Below are 22,990 nucleotides of genomic sequence, written 5' to 3' on the forward strand. Positions count from 1 at the left end.
GGGACCCCCATACCTGCTTTACCCTAGGGATTTCCTCTTCCTTACACTGTTGATTACCTGGTACATACATCTCTTCTTCTCCCTCTGTATCTTCTGCCTTAATATCAGTCACATCCGTCTCATCTTCTCCTTCTGTATCTTCTACCTTAATATCAGTCACATCCGTCTCATCTTCTCCCTCTGTATCTTCTGCCCTAATGTTAATCATGTGGTTTTCATCCTATATAAAAGCAGCAATAAAATACATTTTTCAATTCAGTAAAAGATTATATAATACAAATATTTGGATTTAATCTGCTTCTCTACAGATCATATAGTGACAGTCACTTTGGTATATAGAGAAGACCACGAATCCCACATACCTTATCCTCCTGTGGGGTCCTGTGAGTCTCCTCTGTACAGTCCTGGTAATACAGAGGACGGGGACATCTCTCTGGGGTATCTTTATTACTGGGCCCATCTGTAGGAGACACACAGTGACTGAGGACATGGTATATATGTAATTATCCTGGGAATACAGAGGACGGGGACATCTCTCTGGGGTATCTCTGTTACTGGCCCCATCTGTAGGAGACACGCAGTGACTGAGGACATGGTATATATGTGATTATCCTGGGAATACAGAGGACGGGGACATCTCTCTGGGGTATCACTGTTACTGGGCCCATCTGTAGGACACACACAGTGACTGAGGACATTGTATATATGTGATTATCCTGGGAATACAGAGGACGGGGACATCTCTCTGGGGTATCTCTGTTACTGGGCCCATCTGTAGAAGACACGCAGTGATTGAGGACATGGTATATATGTGATTATCCTGGGAATACAGAGGACGGGGACATCTCTCTGGGGTATCTCTGTTACTGGGCCCATCTGTAGGAGACACGCAGTGACTGAGGACATGGTATATATGTGATTATCCTGGGAATACAGAGGACGGGGACATCTCTCTGTGGTATCTGTTACTGGGCCCATCTGTAGGAGACACACAGTGACTGAGGACATTGTATATATGTGATTATCCTGGGAATACAGAGGACGGGGACATCTCTCTGGGGTATCTCTGTTACTGGGCCCATCTGTAGCAGACACGCAGTGACTGAGGACATTGTATATATGTGATTATCCTGGGAATACAGAGGACGGGGACATCTCTCTGGGGTATCACTGTTACTGGGCCCATCTGTAGGACACACACAGTGACTGAGGACATTGTATATATGTGATTATCCTGGGAATACAGAGGACGGGGACATCTCTCTGGGGTATCTCTGTTACTGGGCCCATCTGTAGGACACACGCAGTGACTGAGGACATTGTATATATGTGATTATCCTGGGAATACAGAGGACGGGGACATCTCTCTGGGGTATCTCTGTTACTGGGCCCATCTGTAGGAGACACGCAGTGACTGAGGACATGGTATATATGTGATTATCCTGGGAATACAGAGGACAGGGACATCTCTCTGGGGTATCTCTGTTACTGGGCCCATCTGTAGGAGACACGCAGTGACTGAGGACATTGTATATATGTGATTATCCTGGGAATACAGAGGACGGGGACATCTCTCTGGGGTATCTCTGTTACTGGGCCCATCTGTAGGAGACACACAGTGACTGAGGACATTGTATATATGTGATTATCCTGGGAATACAGAGGACGGGGACATCTCTCTGGGGTATCTCTGTTACTGGCCCCATCTGTAGGAGACACGCAGTGACTGAGGACATGGTATATATGTGATTATCCTGGGAATACAGAGGATGGGGACATCTCTCTGGTGTATCTCTGTTACTGGCCCCATCTGTAGGAGACACGCAGTGACCGAGGACATTGTATATATGTGATTATCCTGGGAATACAGAGGACGGGGACATCTCTCCGGGGTATCTCTGTTACTGGGCCCATCTGTAGGACACACACAGTGACTGAGGACATGGTATATATGTGATTATATAGGGGACCCCCATACCTGCTTTACCCTAGGGATTTCCTCTTCCTTACACTGTTGATTACCTGGTACATACATCTCTTCTTCTCCCTCTGTATCTTCTGCCTTAATATCAGTCACATCCGTCTCATCTTCTCCTTCTGTACCTTCTACCTTAATATCAGTTACATCCGTCTCATCTTCTCCCTCTGTATCTTCTACCTTAATATCAGTCACATCCGTCTCCTCTCCCTCTGTATCTTCTGCCCTAATGTTAATCATGTGGTTTTCATCCTATATAAAAGCAGCAATAAAATACATTTTTCAATTCAGTAAAAGATTATATAATACAAATATTTGGATTTAATCTGCTTCTCTACAGATCATATAGTGACAGTCACTTTGGTATATAGAGAAGACCACGAATCCCACATACCTTATCCTCCTGTGGGGTCCTGTGAGTCTCCTCTGTACAGTCCTGGTAATACAGAGGATGGGGACATCTCTCTGGGGTATCTTTATTACTGGGCCCATCTGTAGGAGACACACAGTGACTGAGGACATGGTATATATGTAATTATCCTGGGAATACAGAGGACGGGGACATCTCTCTGGGGTATCTCTGTTACTGGCCCCATCTGTAGGAGACACGCAGTGACTGAGGACATGGTATATATGTGATTATCCTGGGAATACAGAGGACGGGGACATCTCTCTGGGGTATCACTGTTACTGGGCCCATCTGTAGGACACACACAGTGACTGAGGACATTGTATATATGTGATTATCCTGGGAATACAGAGGACGGGGACATCTCTCTGGGGTATCTCTGTTACTGGGCCCATCTGTAGAAGACACGCAGTGATTGAGGACATGGTATATATGTGATTATCCTGGGAATACAGAGGACGGGGACATCTCTCTGGGGTATCTCTGTTACTGGGCCCATCTGTAGGAGACACGCAGTGACTGAGGACATGGTATATATGTGATTATCCTGGGAATACAGAGGACGGGGACATCTCTCTGTGGTATCTGTTACTGGGCCCATCTGTAGGAGACACACAGTGACTGAGGACATTGTATATATGTGATTATCCTGGGAATACAGAGGACGGGGACATCTCTCTGGGGTATCTCTGTTACTGGGCCCATCTGTAGCAGACACGCAGTGACTGAGGACATTGTATATATGTGATTATCCTGGGAATACAGAGTACGGGGACATCTCTCTGGGGTATCTCTGTTACTGGCCCCATCTGTAGGAGAAACGCAGTGACTGAGGACATGGTATATATGTGATTATCCTGGGAATACAGAGGACGGGGACATCTCTCTGGGGTATCACTGTTACTGGGCCCATCTGTAGGACACACACAGTGACTGAGGACATTGTATATATGTGATTATCCTGGGAATACAGAGGACGGGGACATCTCTCTGGGGTATCTCTGTTCCTGGGCCCATCTGTAGGAGACACACAGTGACTGAGGACATGGTATATATGTGATTATCCTGGGAATACAGAGGACGGGGACATCTCTCTGGGGTATCACTGTTACTGGGCCCATCTGTAGGAGACACGCAGTGACTGAGGACATGGTATATATGTGATTATCCTGGGAATACAGAGGACGGGACATCTCTCTGGGGTATCTCTGTTACTGGGCCCATCTGTAGGAGACACACAGTGACTGAGGACATGGTATATATGTGATTATCCTGGGAATACAGAGGATGGGGACATTTCTCTGGTGTATCTCTGTTACTGGCCCCATCTGTAGGAGACACGCAGTGACCGAGGACATTGTATATATGTGATTATCCTGGGAATACAGAGGACGGGGACATCTCTCCGGGGTATCTCTGTTACTGGGCCCATCTGTAGGACACACACAGTGACTGAGGACATGGTATATATGTGATTATATAGGGGACCCCCATACCTGCTTTATCCTAGGGATTTCCTCTTCCTTACACTGTTGATTACCTGGTACATACATCTCTTCTTCTCCCTCTGTATCTTCTGCCTTAATATCAGTCACATCCGTCTCATCTTCTCCTTCTGTACCTTCTACCCTAATATCAGTCACATCCGTCTCATCTTCTCCCTCTGTATCTTCTACCTTAATATCAGTCACATCCGTCTCCTCTCCCTCTGTATCTTCTGCCCTAATGTTAATCATGTGGTTTTCATCCTATATAAAGCAGCAATAAAATACATTTTTCAATTCAGTAAAAGATTATATAATACAAATATTTGGATTTAATCTGCTTCTCTACAGATCATATAGTGACAGTCACTTTGGTATATAGAGAAGACCACGAATCCCACATACCTTATCCTCCTGTGGGGTCCTGTGAGTCTCCTCTGTACAGTCCTGGTAATACAGAGGATGGGGACATCTCTCTGGGGTATCTTTATTACTGGGCCCATCTGTAGGAGACACACAGTGACTGAGGACATGGTATATATGTAATTATCCTGGGAATACAGAGGACGGGGACATCTCTCTGGGGTATCTCTGTTACTGGCCCCATCTGTAGGAGACACGCAGTGACTGAGGACATGGTATATATGTGATTATCCTGGGAATACAGAGGACGGGGACATCTCTCTGGGGTATCACTGTTACTGGGCCCATCTGTAGGACACACACAGGGACTGAGGACATTGTATATATGTGATTATCCTGGGAATACAGAGGACGGGGACATCTCTCTGGGGTATCTCTGTTACTGGGCCCATCTGTAGGAGACACGCAGTGACTGAGGACATGGTATATATGTGATTATCCTGGGAATACAGAGGACGGGGACATCTCTCTGGGGTATCTCTGTTACTGGCCCCATCTGTAGGAGACACGCAGTGACTGAGGACATGGTATATATGTGATTATCCTGGGAATACAGAGGACGGGGACATCTCTCTGGGGTATCACTGTTACTGGGCCCATCTGTAGGACACACACAGTGACTGAGGACATTGTATATATGTGATTATCCTGGGAATACAGAGGACGGGGACATCTCTCTGGGGTATCTCTGTTACTGGGCCCATCTGTAGGAGACACGCAGTGACTGAGGACATGGTATATATGTGATTATCCTGGGAATACAGAGGACAGGGACATCTCTCTGGTGTATCTCTGTTACTGGGCCCATCTGTAGGAGACATGCAGTGACTGAGGACATTGTATATATGTGATTATCCTGGGAATACAGAGGACGGGGACATCTCTCTGGGGTATTCCTGTTACTGGGCCCATCTGTAGGAGACACGCAGTGACTGAGGACACTGTATATATGTGATTATCCTGGGAATATAGAGGACGGGGACATCTCTCTGGGGTATCTCTGTTACTGGGCCCATCTGTAGGAGACACACAGTGACTGAGGACATTGTATATATGTGATTATCCTGGGAATATAGAGGACTTGGACATCTCCCTGGGGTATAACTGTTACTGGGCCATCTGTAGGAGACACGCAGTGACTGAGGACATGGTATATATGTGATTATCCTGGGAATAAAGAGGACAGGGACATCTCTCTGGGGTATCTCTGTTACTGGGCCCATCTGTAGGAGACACGCAGTGACTGAGGACATGGTATATATGTGATTATCCTGGGAATACAGAGGACGGGGACATCTCTCTGTGGTATCTGTTACTGGGCCCATCTGTAGGAGACACACAGTGACTGAGGACATTGTATATATGTGATTATCCTGGGAATACAGAGGACGGGGACATCTCTCTGGGGTATCTCTGTTACTGGGCCCATCTGTAGCAGACACGCAGTGACTGAGGACATTGTATATATGTGATTATCCTGGGAATACAGAGTACGGGGACATCTCTCTGGGGTATCTCTGTTACTGGCCCCATCTGTAGGAGAAACGCAGTGACTGAGGACATGGTATATATGTGATTATCCTGGGAATACAGAGGACGGGGACATCTCTCTGGGGTATCACTGTTACTGGGCCCATCTGTAGGACACACACAGTGACTGAGGACATTGTATATATGTGATTATCCTGGGAATACAGAGGACGGGGACATCTCTCTGGGGTATCTCTGTTCCTGGGCCCATCTGTAGGAGACACACAGTGACTGAGGACATGGTATATATGTGATTATCCTGGGAATACAGAGGACGGGGACATCTCTCTGGGGTATCACTGTTACTGGGCCCATCTGTAGGAGACACGCAGTGACTGAGGACATGGTATATATGTGATTATCCTGGGAATACAGAGGACGGGACATCTCTCTGGGGTATCTCTGTTACTGGGCCCATCTGTAGGAGACACACAGTGACTGAGGACATGGTATATATGTGATTATCCTGGGAATACAGAGGATGGGGACATTTCTCTGGTGTATCTCTGTTACTGGCCCCATCTGTAGGAGACACGCAGTGACCGAGGACATTGTATATATGTGATTATCCTGGGAATACAGAGGACGGGGACATCTCTCCGGGGTATCTCTGTTACTGGGCCCATCTGTAGGACACACACAGTGACTGAGGACATGGTATATATGTGATTATATAGGGGACCCCCATACCTGCTTTATCCTAGGGATTTCCTCTTCCTTACACTGTTGATTACCTGGTACATACATCTCTTCTTCTCCCTCTGTATCTTCTGCCTTAATATCAGTCACATCCGTCTCATCTTCTCCTTCTGTACCTTCTACCCTAATATCAGTCACATCCGTCTCATCTTCTCCCTCTGTATCTTCTACCTTAATATCAGTCACATCCGTCTCCTCTCCCTCTGTATCTTCTGCCCTAATGTTAATCATGTGGTTTTCATCCTATATAAAGCAGCAATAAAATACATTTTTCAATTCAGTAAAAGATTATATAATACAAATATTTGGATTTAATCTGCTTCTCTACAGATCATATAGTGACAGTCACTTTGGTATATAGAGAAGACCACGAATCCCACATACCTTATCCTCCTGTGGGGTCCTGTGAGTCTCCTCTGTACAGTCCTGGTAATACAGAGGATGGGGACATCTCTCTGGGGTATCTTTATTACTGGGCCCATCTGTAGGAGACACACAGTGACTGAGGACATGGTATATATGTAATTATCCTGGGAATACAGAGGACGGGGACATCTCTCTGGGGTATCTCTGTTACTGGCCCCATCTGTAGGAGACACGCAGTGACTGAGGACATGGTATATATGTGATTATCCTGGGAATACAGAGGACGGGGACATCTCTCTGGGGTATCACTGTTACTGGGCCCATCTGTAGGACACACACAGGGACTGAGGACATTGTATATATGTGATTATCCTGGGAATACAGAGGACGGGGACATCTCTCTGGGGTATCTCTGTTACTGGGCCCATCTGTAGGAGACACGCAGTGACTGAGGACATGGTATATATGTGATTATCCTGGGAATACAGAGGACGGGGACATCTCTCTGGGGTATCTCTGTTACTGGCCCCATCTGTAGGAGACACGCAGTGACTGAGGACATGGTATATATGTGATTATCCTGGGAATACAGAGGACGGGGACATCTCTCTGGGGTATCACTGTTACTGGGCCCATCTGTAGGACACACACAGTGACTGAGGACATTGTATATATGTGATTATCCTGGGAATACAGAGGACGGGGACATCTCTCTGGGGTATCTCTGTTACTGGGCCCATCTGTAGGAGACACGCAGTGACTGAGGACATGGTATATATGTGATTATCCTGGGAATACAGAGGACAGGGACATCTCTCTGGTGTATCTCTGTTACTGGGCCCATCTGTAGGAGACATGCAGTGACTGAGGACATTGTATATATGTGATTATCCTGGGAATACAGAGGACGGGGACATCTCTCTGGGGTATTCCTGTTACTGGGCCCATCTGTAGGAGACACGCAGTGACTGAGGACACTGTATATATGTGATTATCCTGGGAATATAGAGGACGGGGACATCTCTCTGGGGTATCTCTGTTACTGGGCCCATCTGTAGGAGACACACAGTGACTGAGGACATTGTATATATGTGATTATCCTGGGAATATAGAGGACTTGGACATCTCCCTGGGGTATAACTGTTACTGGGCCATCTGTAGGAGACACGCAGTGACTGAGGACATGGTATATATGTGATTATCCTGGGAATAAAGAGGACAGGGACATCTCTCTGGGGTATCTCTGTTACTGGGCCCATCTGTAGGAGACACGCAGTGACTGAGGACATGGTATATATGTGATTATCCTGGGAATACAGAGGACGGGGACATCTCTCTGGGGTATCTCTGTTACTGGGCCCATCTGTAGGAGACACGCAGTGACTGAGGACATGGTATATATGTGATTATCCTGGGAATACAGAGGACGGGACATCTCTCTGGGGTATCTCTGTTACTGGGCCCATCTGTAGGAGACACGCAGTGACTGAGGACATTGTATATATGTGATTATCCTGGGAATACAGAGGACGGGGACATCTCTCTGGGGTATCTCTGTTACTGGGCCCATCTGTAGGAGACACACAGTGACTGAGGACATGGTATATATGTGATTATCCTGGGAATACAGAGGACGGGGACATCTCTCTGGGGTATCTCTGTTACTGGGCCCATCTGTAGGAGACACACAGTGACTGAGGACATGGTATATATGTGATTATCCTGGGAATACAGAGGACGGGGACATCTCTCTGGGGTATCTCTGTTACTGGGCCCATCTGTAGGAGACACGCAGTGACTGAGGACATTGTATATATGTGATTATCCTGGGAATACAGAGGACGGGGACATCTCTCTGGGGTATCTCTGTTACTGGGCCCATCTGTAGGAGACACACAGTGACTGAGGACATGGTATATATGTGATTATTCTGGGAATACAGAGGACGGGGACATCTCCCTGGGGTATCTCTGTTACTGGCCCCATCTGTAGGAGACACACAGTGACTGAGGACATTGTATATATGTGATTATCCTGGGAATACAGAGGAGGGGGACATCTCTCTGGGGTATTCCTGTTACTGGCCCCATCTGTAGGAGACACGCAGTGACTGAGGACATTGTATATATGTGATTATCCTGGGAATACAGAGGACGGGGACATCTCTCTGGGGTATTCCTGTTACTGGGCCCATCTGTAGGAGACACGCAGTGACTGAGGACATGTATATATGTGATTATCCTGGGAATACAGAGGACGGGGACATCTCTCTGGGGTATCTCTGTTACTGGGCCCATCTGTAGGAGACACGCAGTGACTGAGGACATGGTATATATGTGATTATCCTGGGAATACAGAGGACGGGGACATCTCTCTGGGGTATCTCTGTTACTGGGCCCATCTGTAGGAGACACGCAGTGACTGAGGACATGGTATATATGTGATTATCCTGGGAATACAGAGGACGGAGACATCTCTCTGGGGTATCTCTGTTACTGGCCCCATCTGTAGGAGACACACAGTGACTGAGGACATGGTATATATGTGATTATCCTGGGAATACAGAGGACGGGGACATCTCTCTGGAGTATCTCTGTTACTGGGCCCATCTGTAGGAGACACGCAGTGACTGAGGACATGGTATATATGTGACTATCATGTAATGTGTGTATGTAGGTGGCTGTCAGTACCGCTCCCCACTAAAGTCTCCTGTTACCCATTGATGTGAGGGGCCGGTAATTCTCCATCATCCCGTCCTCGTGTAACTCCCAGGTGCTCTGGAAATTCTTCTTATGGTTCAGCGGGTGCGCACCGTGACAGAGAGACAAGTGCAGGCGTATGTCCCCTGTGTGTGCAGGCGTATGTCCCCTCTGTGTGCAGACAAAAGAAAACACTGTTAAGATCCAACTCAATTTACTGACATAGATGTTTTGTTGTCCAAGCAGAGTCCTTCCACCGCCAGGGCCAACCTCTGTTCTTCTACCGGGACCCATACACACAGAACGATGATATATCGCTGGTACATACACACTGGCTGATGTATATATCGTCCATTTAATCAAAATGGACAATATATCGGGTATGGGTGAAAACCGGAGCAACACAAAACCTCCGGACCGGACATCAAACTCTGCATTTTGGAGCTTGTAGCCTAGGTGTCCTGTCCGGGGGTTCTGCCTGTCACACCTGTCACCAGGTAGAGGAGGGGGGTAGAATAAAGCCTCCCTGTATGGTCCGGGCATGTAGCAAAAACCGGACGGTCCGGACCACCCGGGGAGGCTGTAATCTCCCCTCCCCCCATGTCCCTGGTGATAGCTATCCCCCGGACAAGACACCCCTGGACAGGACACCCCCCGGAGCGGACCCTACAAGCTCTGGACTGCAGATTTTGATGTCCAGTCCGGGGTTTAGTCCGGTCCGGTTTTTACATAGTCCCCAATATATCGGCTAGTGTGTATGCACCTTAACTGTCAGGGGGCCAGATGTACTAAGCTTGAAAAAAGTGATAAAGTGCCAATCAGCTCCTAAGTGTCATGTTGCAGCCCATTTAAAAAAATGACAGTAAGGAGCTGATTGGTTAGTGGATTATCAATTTTCTTGGCTTAGTAACATCTCGCCCTTGGTCTGCTCTCAGGGAAGGGGTGCCGCGGGTGAGAGTGTGTACCTGATACCTCAAATGCTACTGATCTTCAGACTCCTCCCCCTGATGAGGACAGCCGGTCACATGGGGGGTGACATCATTACAGATCCTTTTCACTAATTAGCCGCTGTCCTGCCCCTGCACTGCAGCCGTGAATGATCTCCTCTCTCGCCCCGGGAAAGGAAGCTACTCCCGACTTCCGGCCTGTGCGTTCCAACAGACTTCCTCTATCCGGTCTACTTCCTGTCTCCCTGCGTTCCACCTGGCTTCCCGCTCGCAGCGCGCCTCAGCTTCTCTCCGGGACCAGCGGCGCCGGTCTTCATTCCTTCGGTCCGGACGTAAGTAGGGTGTTGTATTCCGGGTAACCGGGTGTGCAGCAGTGTAACCCCCATATTGGAACCTGATTATTGGGGGGTTATGTAATGCAGCCTAGGTTGTATCTGTTCCCGGCCGCGGTGCATCATATACACATCCCAATGGCTGCTATACAGTGTTACATTGTGTGATATGAACATTTTGCAGCCTTATACATTTCCATCCGTCACATATAAGAAACAACCTGTAACTTGGTATAGAACTGATGTGTGACGTATCAGGCAGCAGTGTATAGAAACATTTGTATTGTAACTTGATGTATACATATATAACAAACACATAAAATAATTATATCAGCAGCGTATTGTACGTAATAGAGAGAAAGGAAAGTTATGGGAAGAACAAGTCGGGTGTGAGAACCGTCTTCCGGACATCGGGAGAGCGCTGTGCGGTTTCCTATTGTATACGGGTTTGCTCAGGATCCTAGGTCCCACCACTAGTGCCTAATCCTGCCCCCCCTCCCTGCAGCCTAACCCTAGGTCCCACCACTAGTGCCTAATCCTGCCCCCCTCCCTGCAGCCTACCCCTAGGTCCCCCCACTAGTGCCTAATCCTGCCCCCTCCCTGCAGCCTAACCCTAGGTCCCCCCACTAGTGCCTAATCCTGCCCCCACTCCCTGCAGCCTAACCCTAGTTCCCACCACTAGTGCCTAATCCTGCCCCCCCTCCCTGCAGCCTACCCCTAGGTCCCACCACTAGTGCCTAATCCTGCCCCCCCCCCCTCCCTGCAGCCTACCCCTAGGTCCCCCCACTAGTGCCTAACCCTGCCCCCCCCCTCCCTGCAGCCTAACCCTAGGTCCCACCACTAGTGCCTAATCCTGCCCTCCTCCCTGCAGCCTAACCCTAGGTCCCCCCACTAGTGCCTAATCCTGCCCCCCTCCCTGCAGCTTAAACCTAGGTCCCACCACTAGTGCCTAATCCTGCCCCCCCTCCCTGCAGCCTAACCCTAGGTCCCACCTTTAGAGCCTAATCCTGCCCCCCCTCCCTGCAGCCTAACCCTAGGTCCCACCATTAGTGTTTAATCCTGCCTCCCCCTGCAGCCTAACCCTAGGTCCCACCTTTAGTGCCTAATCCTGCCCCCCTCCATGCAGCCTAACCCTAGGTCCCACCACTAGTGCCTAATCCTGCCCCCTCCCCGCAGCCTAACCCTAGGTCCTCCCACTAGTGCCTAATCCTGCCCCCCTCCCTGCAGCCTAACCCTAGGTCCCACCACTAGTGCCTAATCCTGCCCCCACTCCCTGCAGCCTAACCCTAGGTCCCACCACTAGTGCCTAATCCTGCCCCCACTCCCTGCAGCCTAACCCTAGGTCCCACCACTAGTGCCTAATCCTGCCCCCCCCCCTCCATGCAGCCTAACCCTAGGTCCCACCACTAGTGCCTAATCCTGCCCCCTCCCTGCAGCCTAACCCTAGGTCCCCCCACTAGTGCCTAATCCTGCCCCCTCCCTGCAGCCTAACCCTAGGTCCCCCCACTAGTGCCTAATCCTGCCCCTCCTCCCTGCAGCCTAACCCTAGGTCCCCCCACTAGTGCCTAATCCTGCCCCCTCCCTGCAGCCTAACCCTAGGTCCCCCCACTAGTGCCTAATCCTGCCCCTCCTCCCTGCAGCCTAACCCTAGGTCCCCCCACTAGTGCCTAATCCTGCCCCCTCCCTGCAGCCTACCCCTAGGTCCCCCCACTAGTACCTAATCCTGCCCCCCCTCCCTGCAGCCTAACCCTAGGTCCCACCTTTAGTGCCTAATCCTGCCCCCCTCCATGCAGCCTAACCCTAGGTCCCACCACTAGTGCCTAACCCTGCCCCCCCCCTCTCCAGCCTAACCCTATGTCCCACCATTAGTGTTTAATCCTGCCCCCCCCCCCCCCCCCCCCTGCAGCCTAGGTCCATGCGTTAGCCCACCTCTGATAATCCTATTACACCAGGTACAAGGGCTTATGTCATCTCCCCCCTCCTCCCCTTTCCTGTGGAAGTTGGGGGGTTATGTTACTGTTTGTCACAGCCGCCGGGGGTGATTTGGTGTTACCGCACACACCACACCGTAATATACACTCACATTCTCCCGGCTATGTGGCACACACTGGTAAATACAATATAGTTTTATTACACCTGACACTTCTCCAGGAGCTTGGTGCATAGGGGGGTAACCCGTGTCCCTATAGGGTGTAAGGTTGTCACTGTCTATCTCTCCATGCAGGAATGGGAATATTTAGAGGAACACCAAGGATTATACAAGTGCAGTACCCCAGAGTTATGTACAAATAGGGGCCCCTTTATGTTGGCATATATTGGTATGGGAGCCTGTGTAGCCCTGTGTTAGGTTAGGCCTGAACTCTAGGTGACCGTGTCTGCCAGGCTAGAGACACCTGGGTCACCTCTGCCCGGCAACTGCTTTAGGCGGGAAGAAAACAAACGGGTGGTTGGGCACTGTGTGGGAGTGTCCACCAAGGGGCGCTGAAATGAGCAAGGCAGCTGCACTAGCGGGTTAGTTAGACCCGATCAAAGACAAGAAGAAACAAGGTTTCAGAACTGAGTTCTGTGGCAGCGCTAGGTGAAATATGTTATGATACAATTAATTAAAAGATTGGATGATCTGTACAGATAATTTTATTAATTTGGACAATCTGTCCATATATAAAATAAATATGCAAAAGTTGGCATGTACATACACTGTAAAATTACAACAATGAAAAATAAAAGTAAAATATATAAAAAACGCTCTGCCTGCTGGTTTTCATGTATACATGATTGCAATCGGTATTAAGAATCTGGTATAGTTACCAATCCTGGTGACAGGAAAATGTTCCAGATTTCAATATTGGGAAATTTGGTCGGTAGGGCCCCAATGGGCTGATGAGATGGCGTAAGTGATGCTGGACCGCACAGCCAGTGATATTGGATCCTCTCTAGTTGGTGGCCTGGAGTGATGTGAAATGTTCCGTGGCCACTGGAGGTCTTTCCAAGCGGAATTGTCACTGTTAGATGTTCTCGGTCATAGATTGTACTTGTTAGGCTCCTGTACAGAATAGGTGCAGCCTGATGGTGAGGGGGGTTTGTAAAAGGCAGGTTTGCTTCTTACACAGAGACTCTGCAATCTCCCAGGCAGGACTGCCTGGGAGATTGCAGAGTCTCTGTGTAAGAAGCAAACCTGCCTTTTACAAAGAGGACCCCCCAACAATTCCCTTCTCCCCAATCTTGGGAGGTACTTCTGGCCCCACGGGCTCACCATCAGGCTGCACCTATTCTGTACAGGAGCCTAACAAGTACAATCTATGACCGAGAACATCTAACAGTGACAATTCCGCTTGGAAAGACCTCCAGTGGCCACGGAACATTTCACATCACTCCAGGCCACCAACTAGAGAGGATCCAATATCACTGGCTGTGCGGTCCAGCATCACTTACGCCATCTCATCAGCCCATTGGGGCCCTACCGACCAAATTTCCCAATATTGAAATCTGGAACATTTTCCTGTCACCAGGATTGGTAACTATACCAGATTCTTAATACCGATTGCAATCATGTATACATGAAAACCAGCAGGCAGAGCGTTTTTTATATATTTTACTTTTATTTTTCATTGTTGTAATTTTACAGTGTATGTACATGCCAACTTTTGCATATTTATTTTATATATGGACAGATTGTCCAAATTAATAAAATTATCTGTACAGATCATCCAATCTTTTAATTAATTGTATCATAACATATTTCACCTAGCGCTGCCACAGAACTCAGTTCTGAAACCTTGTTTCTTAGGCGGGAAGAAGCCTTGTCCGGGGATTGGATACTTGGGTCGCAGGGCAGAGGGGACAGGGGGCTGGTTGTTGCTGGGGCCCTAGGAGCCAATCATTTGCAAGGAGCTGAGGGAGAGAGGAGGTCCCTAGACCTGGAGACCTATAAAAGAAACAGCCAGGAGCAGGGAGAGCAGACCAAGGCGAGATGTTACTAAGCCTTGAAAAGTGATTAACCACCAACCAATTAGCTCTTTACTGCCATTTTTAAACTGGCTGCAACATGACAGTTAGGAGCTGATTGGCACTTTATCACTCTCCATTTTATCACTTTTTTTCAAGCTTAGTACATCTGGCCCCCTTATAGTTAAGGTGCATACACACTGGCCGATAGATTGTCCGTCTTGATTAAATGGACGATATATATTGACAGTCCATCAGCCAGTGTGTACCAGCGATATATCATCGTTCTGTGTGTATGGGCCCCGGCAGAAGAACAGAGATTGGCCCTGGCGGTGGAAGGACTCTGCCTGGACAGCAAAACATCTATGTCAGTAAATTGAGTTGGATCTTAACGGTGTTTTCTATTGTCTGCACACACAGGGGACATACGCCTGCACTTGTCTCTCTGTCACGGTGCGCACCCGCTGAACCATAAGAAGAATTTCCAGAGCACCTGGGAGTTACACAAGGACGGGATGATGGAGAATTACCGGCCCCTCACATCAATGGGTAACAGGAGACTTTACTGGGGAGTGGTTCTGACAGCCACCTACATACACACATTACATGATAGTCACATATATACCATGTCCTCAGTCACTGCGTGTCTCCTACAGATGGGCCCAGTAACAGAGATACCCCAGAGAATGGCCCCATCCTCTGTATTCCCAGGATAATCACATATATACCATGTACTCAGTCACTGCGTGTCTCCTACAGATGGGCCCAGTAACAGAGATACCCCAGAGAATGGCCCCATCCTCTGTATTCCCAGGATAATCACATATATACCATGTCCTCAGTCACTGCGTGTCTCCTACAGATGGGCCCAGTAACAGAGATACCCCAGAGAATGGCCCCATCCTCTGTATTCCCAGGATAATCACATATATACCATGTACTCAGTCACTGCGTGTCTCCTACAGATGGGGCCAGTAACAGAGATACCCCAGAGAGATGTCCCCGTCCTCAGTATTCCCAGGATAATCACATATATACCATGTCCTCAGTCACTGCGTGTCTCCTACAGATGGGCCCAGTAACAGGAATACTCCAGAGAGATGTCCCCGTCCTCTGTATTCCCAGGATAATCACATATATACAATGTCCTCAGTCACTGCGTGTCTCCTACAGATGGGACTAGTAACAGAGATACCCCAGAGAGATGTCCCCATACTCTGTATTCCCAGGATAATCACATATATACCATGTCCTCAGTCACTGCGTGTCTCCTACAGATGGGCCCAGTAACAGAGATACCCCAGAGAGATGTCCCCATACTCTGTATTCCCAGGATAATCACATATATACCATGTCCTCAGTCACTGTGTGTCTCCTACAGATGGGCCCAGTAACAGGAATACCCCAGAGAGATGTCCCCGTCCTCTGTATTCCCAAGATAATCACATATATACCATGTCCTCAGTCACTGCGTGTCTCCTACAGATGGGCCCAGTAATAGAGATACCCCAGAGAGATGTGCCCATACTCTGTATTCCCAGGATAATCACATATATACCATGTCCTCAGTCACTGCGTGTCTCCTACAGATGGGCCCAGTAACAGAGATACCCCAGAGAGATGTCCCCGTCCTCTGTATTCCCAGGATAATCACATATATACCATGTCCTCAGTCACTGCGTGTCTCCTACAGATGGGCCCAGTAACAGAGATACCCCAGAGAGATGTCCCCGTCCTCTGTATTCCCAGGATAATCACATATATACCATGTCCTCAGTCACTGCGTGTCTCCTACAGAACGGCCCAGTAACAGGAATACCCCAGAGAGATGTCCCCGTCCTCTGTATTCCCAGGATAATCACATATATACTATGTCCTCAGTCACTGTGTGTCTCCTACAGATGGGCCCAGTAACAGAGATACCCCAGAGAGATGTCCCCGTCCTCTGTATTCCCAGGATAATCACATATATACCATGTCCTCAGTCACTGCGTGTCTCCTACAGATGGGGCCAGTAAGAGAGATACCCCAGAGAGATGCCCCCGTCCTCTGTATTCACAGGATAATCACATATATACAATGTCCTCAGTCACTGTGTGTGTCTCCTACAGATGGGCCCAGTAACAGAGATACCCCAGAGAGATGTCCCCGTCCTCTGTATTCCCAGGATAATCACATATATACCATGTCCTCAGTCACTGTGTGTCTCCTACAGATGGGCCCAGTAACAGAGATACCCCAGAGAGATGTCCCGGTCCTATGTATTCCCAGGATAATCACATATATACAATGTCCTCAGTCACTGCGTGTCTCCTACAGATGGGCCAGTAACAGAGATACCCCAGAGAGATGTCCGCGTCCTCTGTATTCCCAGGATAATCACATATATACCATGTCCTCAGTCACTGCGTGTCTCCTACAGATGGGCCCAGTAACAGGAATACCCCAGAGAGATGTCCCCGTCCTCTGTATTCCCAGGATAATCACATATATACCATGTCCTCAGTCACTGTGTGTCTCCTACAGATGGGCCCAGTAACAGAGATACCCCAGAGAGTTGTCCCGTCCTCTGTATTCCCAGGATAATCACATATATACCATGTCCTCAGTCACTGTGTGTCTCCTACAGATGGGCCCAGTAACAGTGATACCCCAGAGAGATGTCCCCGTCCTCTGTATTCCCAGGATAATCACATATATACAATGCCCTCAGTCACTGTGTGTCTCCTACAGATCGGCCAGTAACAGAGATACCCCACAGAGATGTCCCCGTCCTCTGTATTCCCAGGATAATCACATATATACCATGTCCTCAGTCACTGCGTGTCTCCTACAGATTGGCCCAGTAACAGAGATACCCCAGAGAGATGTCCCAGTCCAATGTATTACCAGGACTGTACAGAGGAGACTCACAGGACCCCACAGGAGGATAAGGTATGTGGGATTCGTGGTCTTCTCTATATACCAAAGTGACTTTCACTATATGATCTGTAGAGAATCAGAATACTTCCAAATATTTGTATTATATAATCTTTTACTGAATTGAAAAATTTATTTTATTGCTGCTTTGTATAGGATGAAAACCACATGATTAACATTAGGGCAGAAGATACAGAAGGAGAAGAAGAGACGGGTGTGACTGATATTAAGGTAGAAGATACAGAAGGAGAAGAAGAGACGGATGTGACTGATATTAAGGTAGAAGATACAGAAGGAGAAGAAGAGACGGATGTGACTGATATTAAGCTAGAAGATCAAGGAGAAGAGATGTATGTACCAGGTAATCAGCAGTGTAAGGAAGAGGAAATTCCTAGGTATGGGGTCCCCTATATAATCACATATATACCATGTCCTCAGTCACTGTGTGTCTCCTACAGATGGGCCCAGTAACAGAGATACCCCAGAGAGATGTCCCCGTCCTCTGTATTCCCAGGATAATCACATATATACCATGTCCTCAGTCACTGTGTGTCTCCTACAGATGGGCCCAGTAACAGAGATACCCCAGAGAGATGTCCCCGTCCTCTGTATTCCCAGGATAATCACATATATACAATGTCCTCAGGCACTGTGTGTCTCCTACAGATGGGCCCAGTAACAGAGATACCCCATAGAGATGTCCCCGTCCTCTGTATTCCCAGGATATTCACATATATACCATGTCCTCAGTCACTGTGTGTTTCCTACAGATGGGCCAGTAACAGAGATACCCCAGAGAGATGTCCCAGTCCTCGGTATATATGTGATTATCCTGAGAATAGAGAGGACTGAGATATCTCTCTGGGGTGTTTCTGTTACTGGGCCCATCTGTAGGAGACACGCAGTGACTGAGGACATTGTATATATGTGATTATCCTGGGAATACAATGTCCTCAGTCACTGCGTGTCTCCTGCAGATGGGCCCAGTAACAGAAATACCCCAGAGAGATGTCCCCGTCCTCTGTATTCCCAGGATAATCACATATATACCATGTCCTCAGTCACTGCGTGTCTCTTACAGATGGGCCCAGTAACAGAGATACCCCAGAGAGATGTCCCTGTCCTCTGTATTCCCAGGATAATCACATATATACCATGTCCTCAGTCACTGTGTGTCTCCTACAGATGGGACTAGTAACAGAGATACCCCAGAGAGATGTCCCCGTCCTCCGTTTTCCCAGGATAATCACATATATACCATGTCCTCAGTCACTGCGTGTCTCCTACAGATGGGCCCAGTAACAGAGATACCCCAGAGAGATGTCCCCGTCCTCTGTATTCCCAGGATAATCACATATATACAATGTCCTCAGTCAATGCGTGTCTCCTATAGATGGGCCCAGGAACAGAGATACCCCAGAGAGCTGTCCCCGTCCTCTGTATTCCCAGGATAATCACATATATACAATGTCCTCAGTCACTGTGTGTCTCCTACAGATGGGCCCAGTAACAGAGATACCCCAGAGATGTCCCTGTCCTCTGTATTACCAGGATAATCACATATATACCATGTCCTCAGTCACTGCGTGTCTCCTACAGATGGGCCCAGTAACAGAGATACCCCAGAGAGATGTCCCCGTCCTCTGTATTCCCAGGATAATCACATATATACAATGTCCTCAGTCACTGTGTGTCTCCTACAGATGGGGCCAGTAACAGAGATACCCCAGAGAGATGTCCCCGTCCTCTGTATTCCCAGGATAATCACATATATATCATGTCCTCAGTCACTGTGTGTCTCCTACAGATGGCTCCAGTAACAGAGATACCCCAGAGAGATGTCCCCGTCCTCTGTATTCCCAGGATAATCACATATATACCATGTCCTCAGTCACTGTGTCTCCTACAGATGGGCCCAGTAACAGAGATACCCCAGAGAGATGTCCCTGTCCTCTGTATTCCCAGGATAATCACATATATACCATGTCCTCAGTCACTGTGTGTCTTCTACAGATGGCTCCAGTAACAGAGATACCCCAGAGAGATGTCCCTGTCCTCTGTATTCCCAGCACTGTACAGAGGAGACTCACAGGACCCCACAGGAGGATCAGGTACAGGTAGGTGGGATTTAGGATCTTGCCAATATACCAAAGTGACTTATAACTGCATGATCTGTAGACTGTGTGTTATACACTGAGCTGGTGGAGACCTGTGGGATAGAGAGATTGCTGGGGATTATTGTGCATGTGTGTGTTCATAAGTAGGTAATGGGACAGAAATAATGAATACAAAGTAAAAGAAGATGTAATTAGATAAAAGTATAGATAATAGTTGGATAATATAATCAGAGTGCAGACTGAGTAAGTACAAGCTTCTGTGGGTGGTAGGGAGATTCCTGAACGCATTTCACCATCAGTTTGAGGCTTTCTCAGATGGTTCTCTGTCAAGAATTGACGCTTTTTTTTATATTTGTGGGGTTTTCAGGGTGAAGATCCGACTAATATTAAAGAAGAAGATCTGGAGGAAGAAGAAGAGACGTGTGCGATGAGGGATCGGCCAGTTAAGGAGGAGGAGATCCCTACAGATCCCAGCACAGGTGAGTAGTAATCACATATTACAGAGAGTAGTCACATGTTCTACTGTCTGTATGGCGTCCTCTGGAATCATTTCAGTTTCCTCATTTTATCGGTGAATTAAATTCAAAGCAAATTCCACAAAGTGCTGTTGGAACGCCATAAAGGCGGTCAGTATAAGGCTATCATACGTGTGCCCAGCAGGTGCTCACCGTGTGACATATATGGGTGGAGCTGTGTGTACTAGAGATGGCTAGTGAATCGCTGTCTCGACTCAGTGACTCGAGTCATTAAGCTGAATACATGACTCGAGCCACTCACTGTTGGATGAGTCGAGACAGCAGCAGCAGCAGCATTAGTGCAGACAGAGACAGCAGTCCCGAGTCCCAACTCCCTTTGCCTCAGAGGGGGGCCTGGAAGAGTGGAGATAATTTTATTGGTGATGAAACATGTCAGTCAATGACACAGGGGCGGGGCTGAGCAGTGTGCTCAGCTATTATTGGCCAGCAAACCTGGGTAACTTCTAGTGGGGGGGGAGGGAGGCAGGGACATGAGCTCTAAGCTTAGCTCACATGACTCATGAGTCGTGCAGGGCTGCTGTGCCTTGGACGAATCCCTGAGCCTGCAGTGAGAGTTGAGACAGTTCTCACTGTGTGCAGGCTCAGTTATTCAGTAGTGATCTGATGACTCGCTGATGGATCAGAATCAGCAGCAGCCTCCGCAGTGCACTGTGCTCAGCTCAGCCAGTGTGACTGTGGCACACCCCCTGCAGGCTAATAGGGGATGATATATAGATATATATATATATCTATAGATTATATATCTATAGATATTCATCTATATATATCTATAGATATATATTTGTAAATCCAAGACCACCAGAATATTTAAATAAAAATTGTAAATTACATAGTAATTACATAACACTGAATCTATGTTGGTATATTATTAACATTCATTGCATAAGCAGCTGCCTGCCTCTGCCAGATGAACTGCACAATCATTATTAAAGCTGGTTCGGTTACTAAGCAGCAGCAAGGGACTGAGCCTCTGCAGCTCCCTAATGTGTTGTGAGCCTTGCACTGTCTCTCTGTGCCTGCCCTGCTGCAATTCCAAATGAGTTGTGATCCAAGCCACTGTCTTATTTCCTGTCTGCCAGCACACTGAGCCTCTGCAACTCACTAAGAGTTGTGAGCCAAGCCACTGTCTTATTTCCTGTCTTCCCTGCACACTGAGTGACTGAGCCTCTGCAACTCACTAAGAGTTGTGAGCCAAGCCACTGTCTTATTTCCTGTCTGCCAGCACACTGAGCCTCTGCAACTCACTAAGAGTTGTGAGCCAAGCCACTGTCTTATTTCCTGTCTGCCAGCTCACTGAGCCTCTGCAACTCACTAAGAGTTGTGAGCCAAGCCACTGTCTTACTTCCTGTCTGCCAGCTCACTGAGCCTCTGCAACTCACTAAGAGTTGTGAGCCAAGCCACTGTCTTACTTCCTGTCTTCCCTGCACACTGAGCCTCTGCAACTCACTGAGTGTGCTGTGAGCCCTGCACTGTCTCCCTGTGCCTGCAATTCCACACTACTCATGAGCCAAGCCACTGACTAACATCCTGTCTGCCTGCACACAGCACACACTGAGGGACAGAGACTCTGCAAGTCCCTGAGTGTGCTGTGAGCCCTGCACTGTCTCCCTGTGCCTGTAATTCCATATGAGTCGTGACTCGAGAGTCGAGTCACTGACTCAACACACTTTACTGAGCTGAGCCGTGCGACTCAACTCATTCCAATGAATCGTACTGCCCATCTCTAGTGTGTACCGGCACTCCAGCCACCTATATTATTGCATGGGGAATTCTGCCCGTTGTAGCTGGGATGTTTACACTAAATACAGATGTACTAAGACTTAAGGCTGGTTACTTTATCCCACCGCTATAGATGGGATCCTGTTCCAGGGGACAATGTTGAATTCTCCTGAATCTCCAGATAATGGGGGCTTTTTGCCAGGAGACCTATCTGGTACCCTAAGTGCCCGCCCACTCCCGCTTCCTTTTTTTTTTTTTTTTGCTTTAATTGTTTTATTGAAAGGTTTTCAAAGTTGTACATATAACAACATATACAATCCTACATATGGGGTGGGGTGGGGGGTAGGGGTAAACAGAAAAAAAAAAGGGAGAGTTAGGGGATTAGGAAAGAAAGGGCGGGGTACACAGTCAGGTTATATTCGGGTTCACAAATTACCATACAATTTTTCATTTCCATCTTACATATTATTTTCAGACTCGGGAAATTGGCCCCACTTGGGGGTTTAATCGCATACTGGTTTTCATTTGTCTTTTTACCCATACTATTTTATAGCCCAAATGTAAATGGTAAGGGGAGATTATGGTATTTTAACCAGGGGGACCATATGTTTTTAAACTCAAGCTCGTTATCTTCTACAAAACTAGCCATGTATTCCATGTGGTATACATCCCATATTCCTGCCCTTATTGCTGTGATCGATGGAATGGTCTGTGTTTTCCAATGTGATGCTATCTTAATTTTAACCGCGCTGAGCATATACCATATAAGTTTTTGTGTTGCTTTCTGTGCCCCTGGAACTTTTTGAGGCAGGAGGAAATATTCTGGCCTAAATGGGATATTCACCCCTGTAATCTGTAATATTAATCTATATATTTCTTTCCATAAT

General features: G+C 47.9%; 2 protein-coding genes across 8 annotated transcripts in view; one reads left to right on the top strand and one right to left on the bottom strand.

Moving 5' to 3' along the window:
- LOC146009998 (uncharacterized) overlaps positions 1-10,709 on the bottom strand; it is a 113,220-nt gene extending 102,511 nt beyond the window's left edge. For 3 of the 7 annotated variants that reach the window (XM_083150720.1, XM_083150717.1, XM_083150714.1), the window contains exons 1-10: positions 10,561-10,709; positions 9,606-9,759; positions 6,908-7,005; positions 6,559-6,766; positions 4,277-4,374; positions 3,928-4,135; positions 2,373-2,470; positions 2,023-2,230; positions 363-460; positions 58-220 (exon numbers count right to left, since the gene is read on the bottom strand). In XM_083150720.1, the coding sequence (XP_083006846.1) occupies positions 58-220; positions 363-460; positions 2,023-2,230; positions 2,373-2,470; positions 3,928-4,135; positions 4,277-4,374; positions 6,559-6,766; positions 6,908-7,005; positions 9,606-9,639 (1,213 nt within the window). In that variant the 5' untranslated portion in view covers positions 9,640-9,759; positions 10,561-10,709. Of the gene's footprint in view, positions 1-57; positions 221-362; positions 461-2,022; positions 2,231-2,372; positions 2,471-3,927; positions 4,136-4,276; positions 4,375-6,558; positions 6,767-6,907; positions 7,006-9,605; positions 9,760-10,553 lie in introns of all 7 variants that reach the window. The other 4 variants (XM_083150718.1, XM_083150719.1, XM_083150716.1 and 1 more) reach the window with 4 other exon arrangements.
- LOC146010041 (uncharacterized) overlaps positions 10,669-22,990 on the top strand; it is a 47,539-nt gene continuing 35,217 nt past the window's right edge. Inside the window, exons 1-6 of the mRNA XM_083150876.1 lie at positions 10,669-10,867; positions 15,233-15,361; positions 17,649-17,746; positions 17,888-18,092; positions 19,745-19,848; positions 20,216-20,327. Of these exons, the coding sequence (XP_083007002.1) occupies positions 15,328-15,361; positions 17,649-17,746; positions 17,888-18,092; positions 19,745-19,848; positions 20,216-20,327 (553 nt within the window). The 5' untranslated portion in view covers positions 10,669-10,867; positions 15,233-15,327. The remainder of the gene's footprint in view (positions 10,868-15,232; positions 15,362-17,648; positions 17,747-17,887; positions 18,093-19,744; positions 19,849-20,215; positions 20,328-22,990) is intronic.

The sequence above is a fragment of the Crinia signifera genome, chromosome 6 (assembly GCF_055691185.1).
Source record: "Crinia signifera chromosome 6, ASM5569118v1, whole genome shotgun sequence".
In the NCBI taxonomy this organism is placed as follows: Eukaryota; Metazoa; Chordata; class Amphibia; order Anura; family Myobatrachidae; genus Crinia; species Crinia signifera.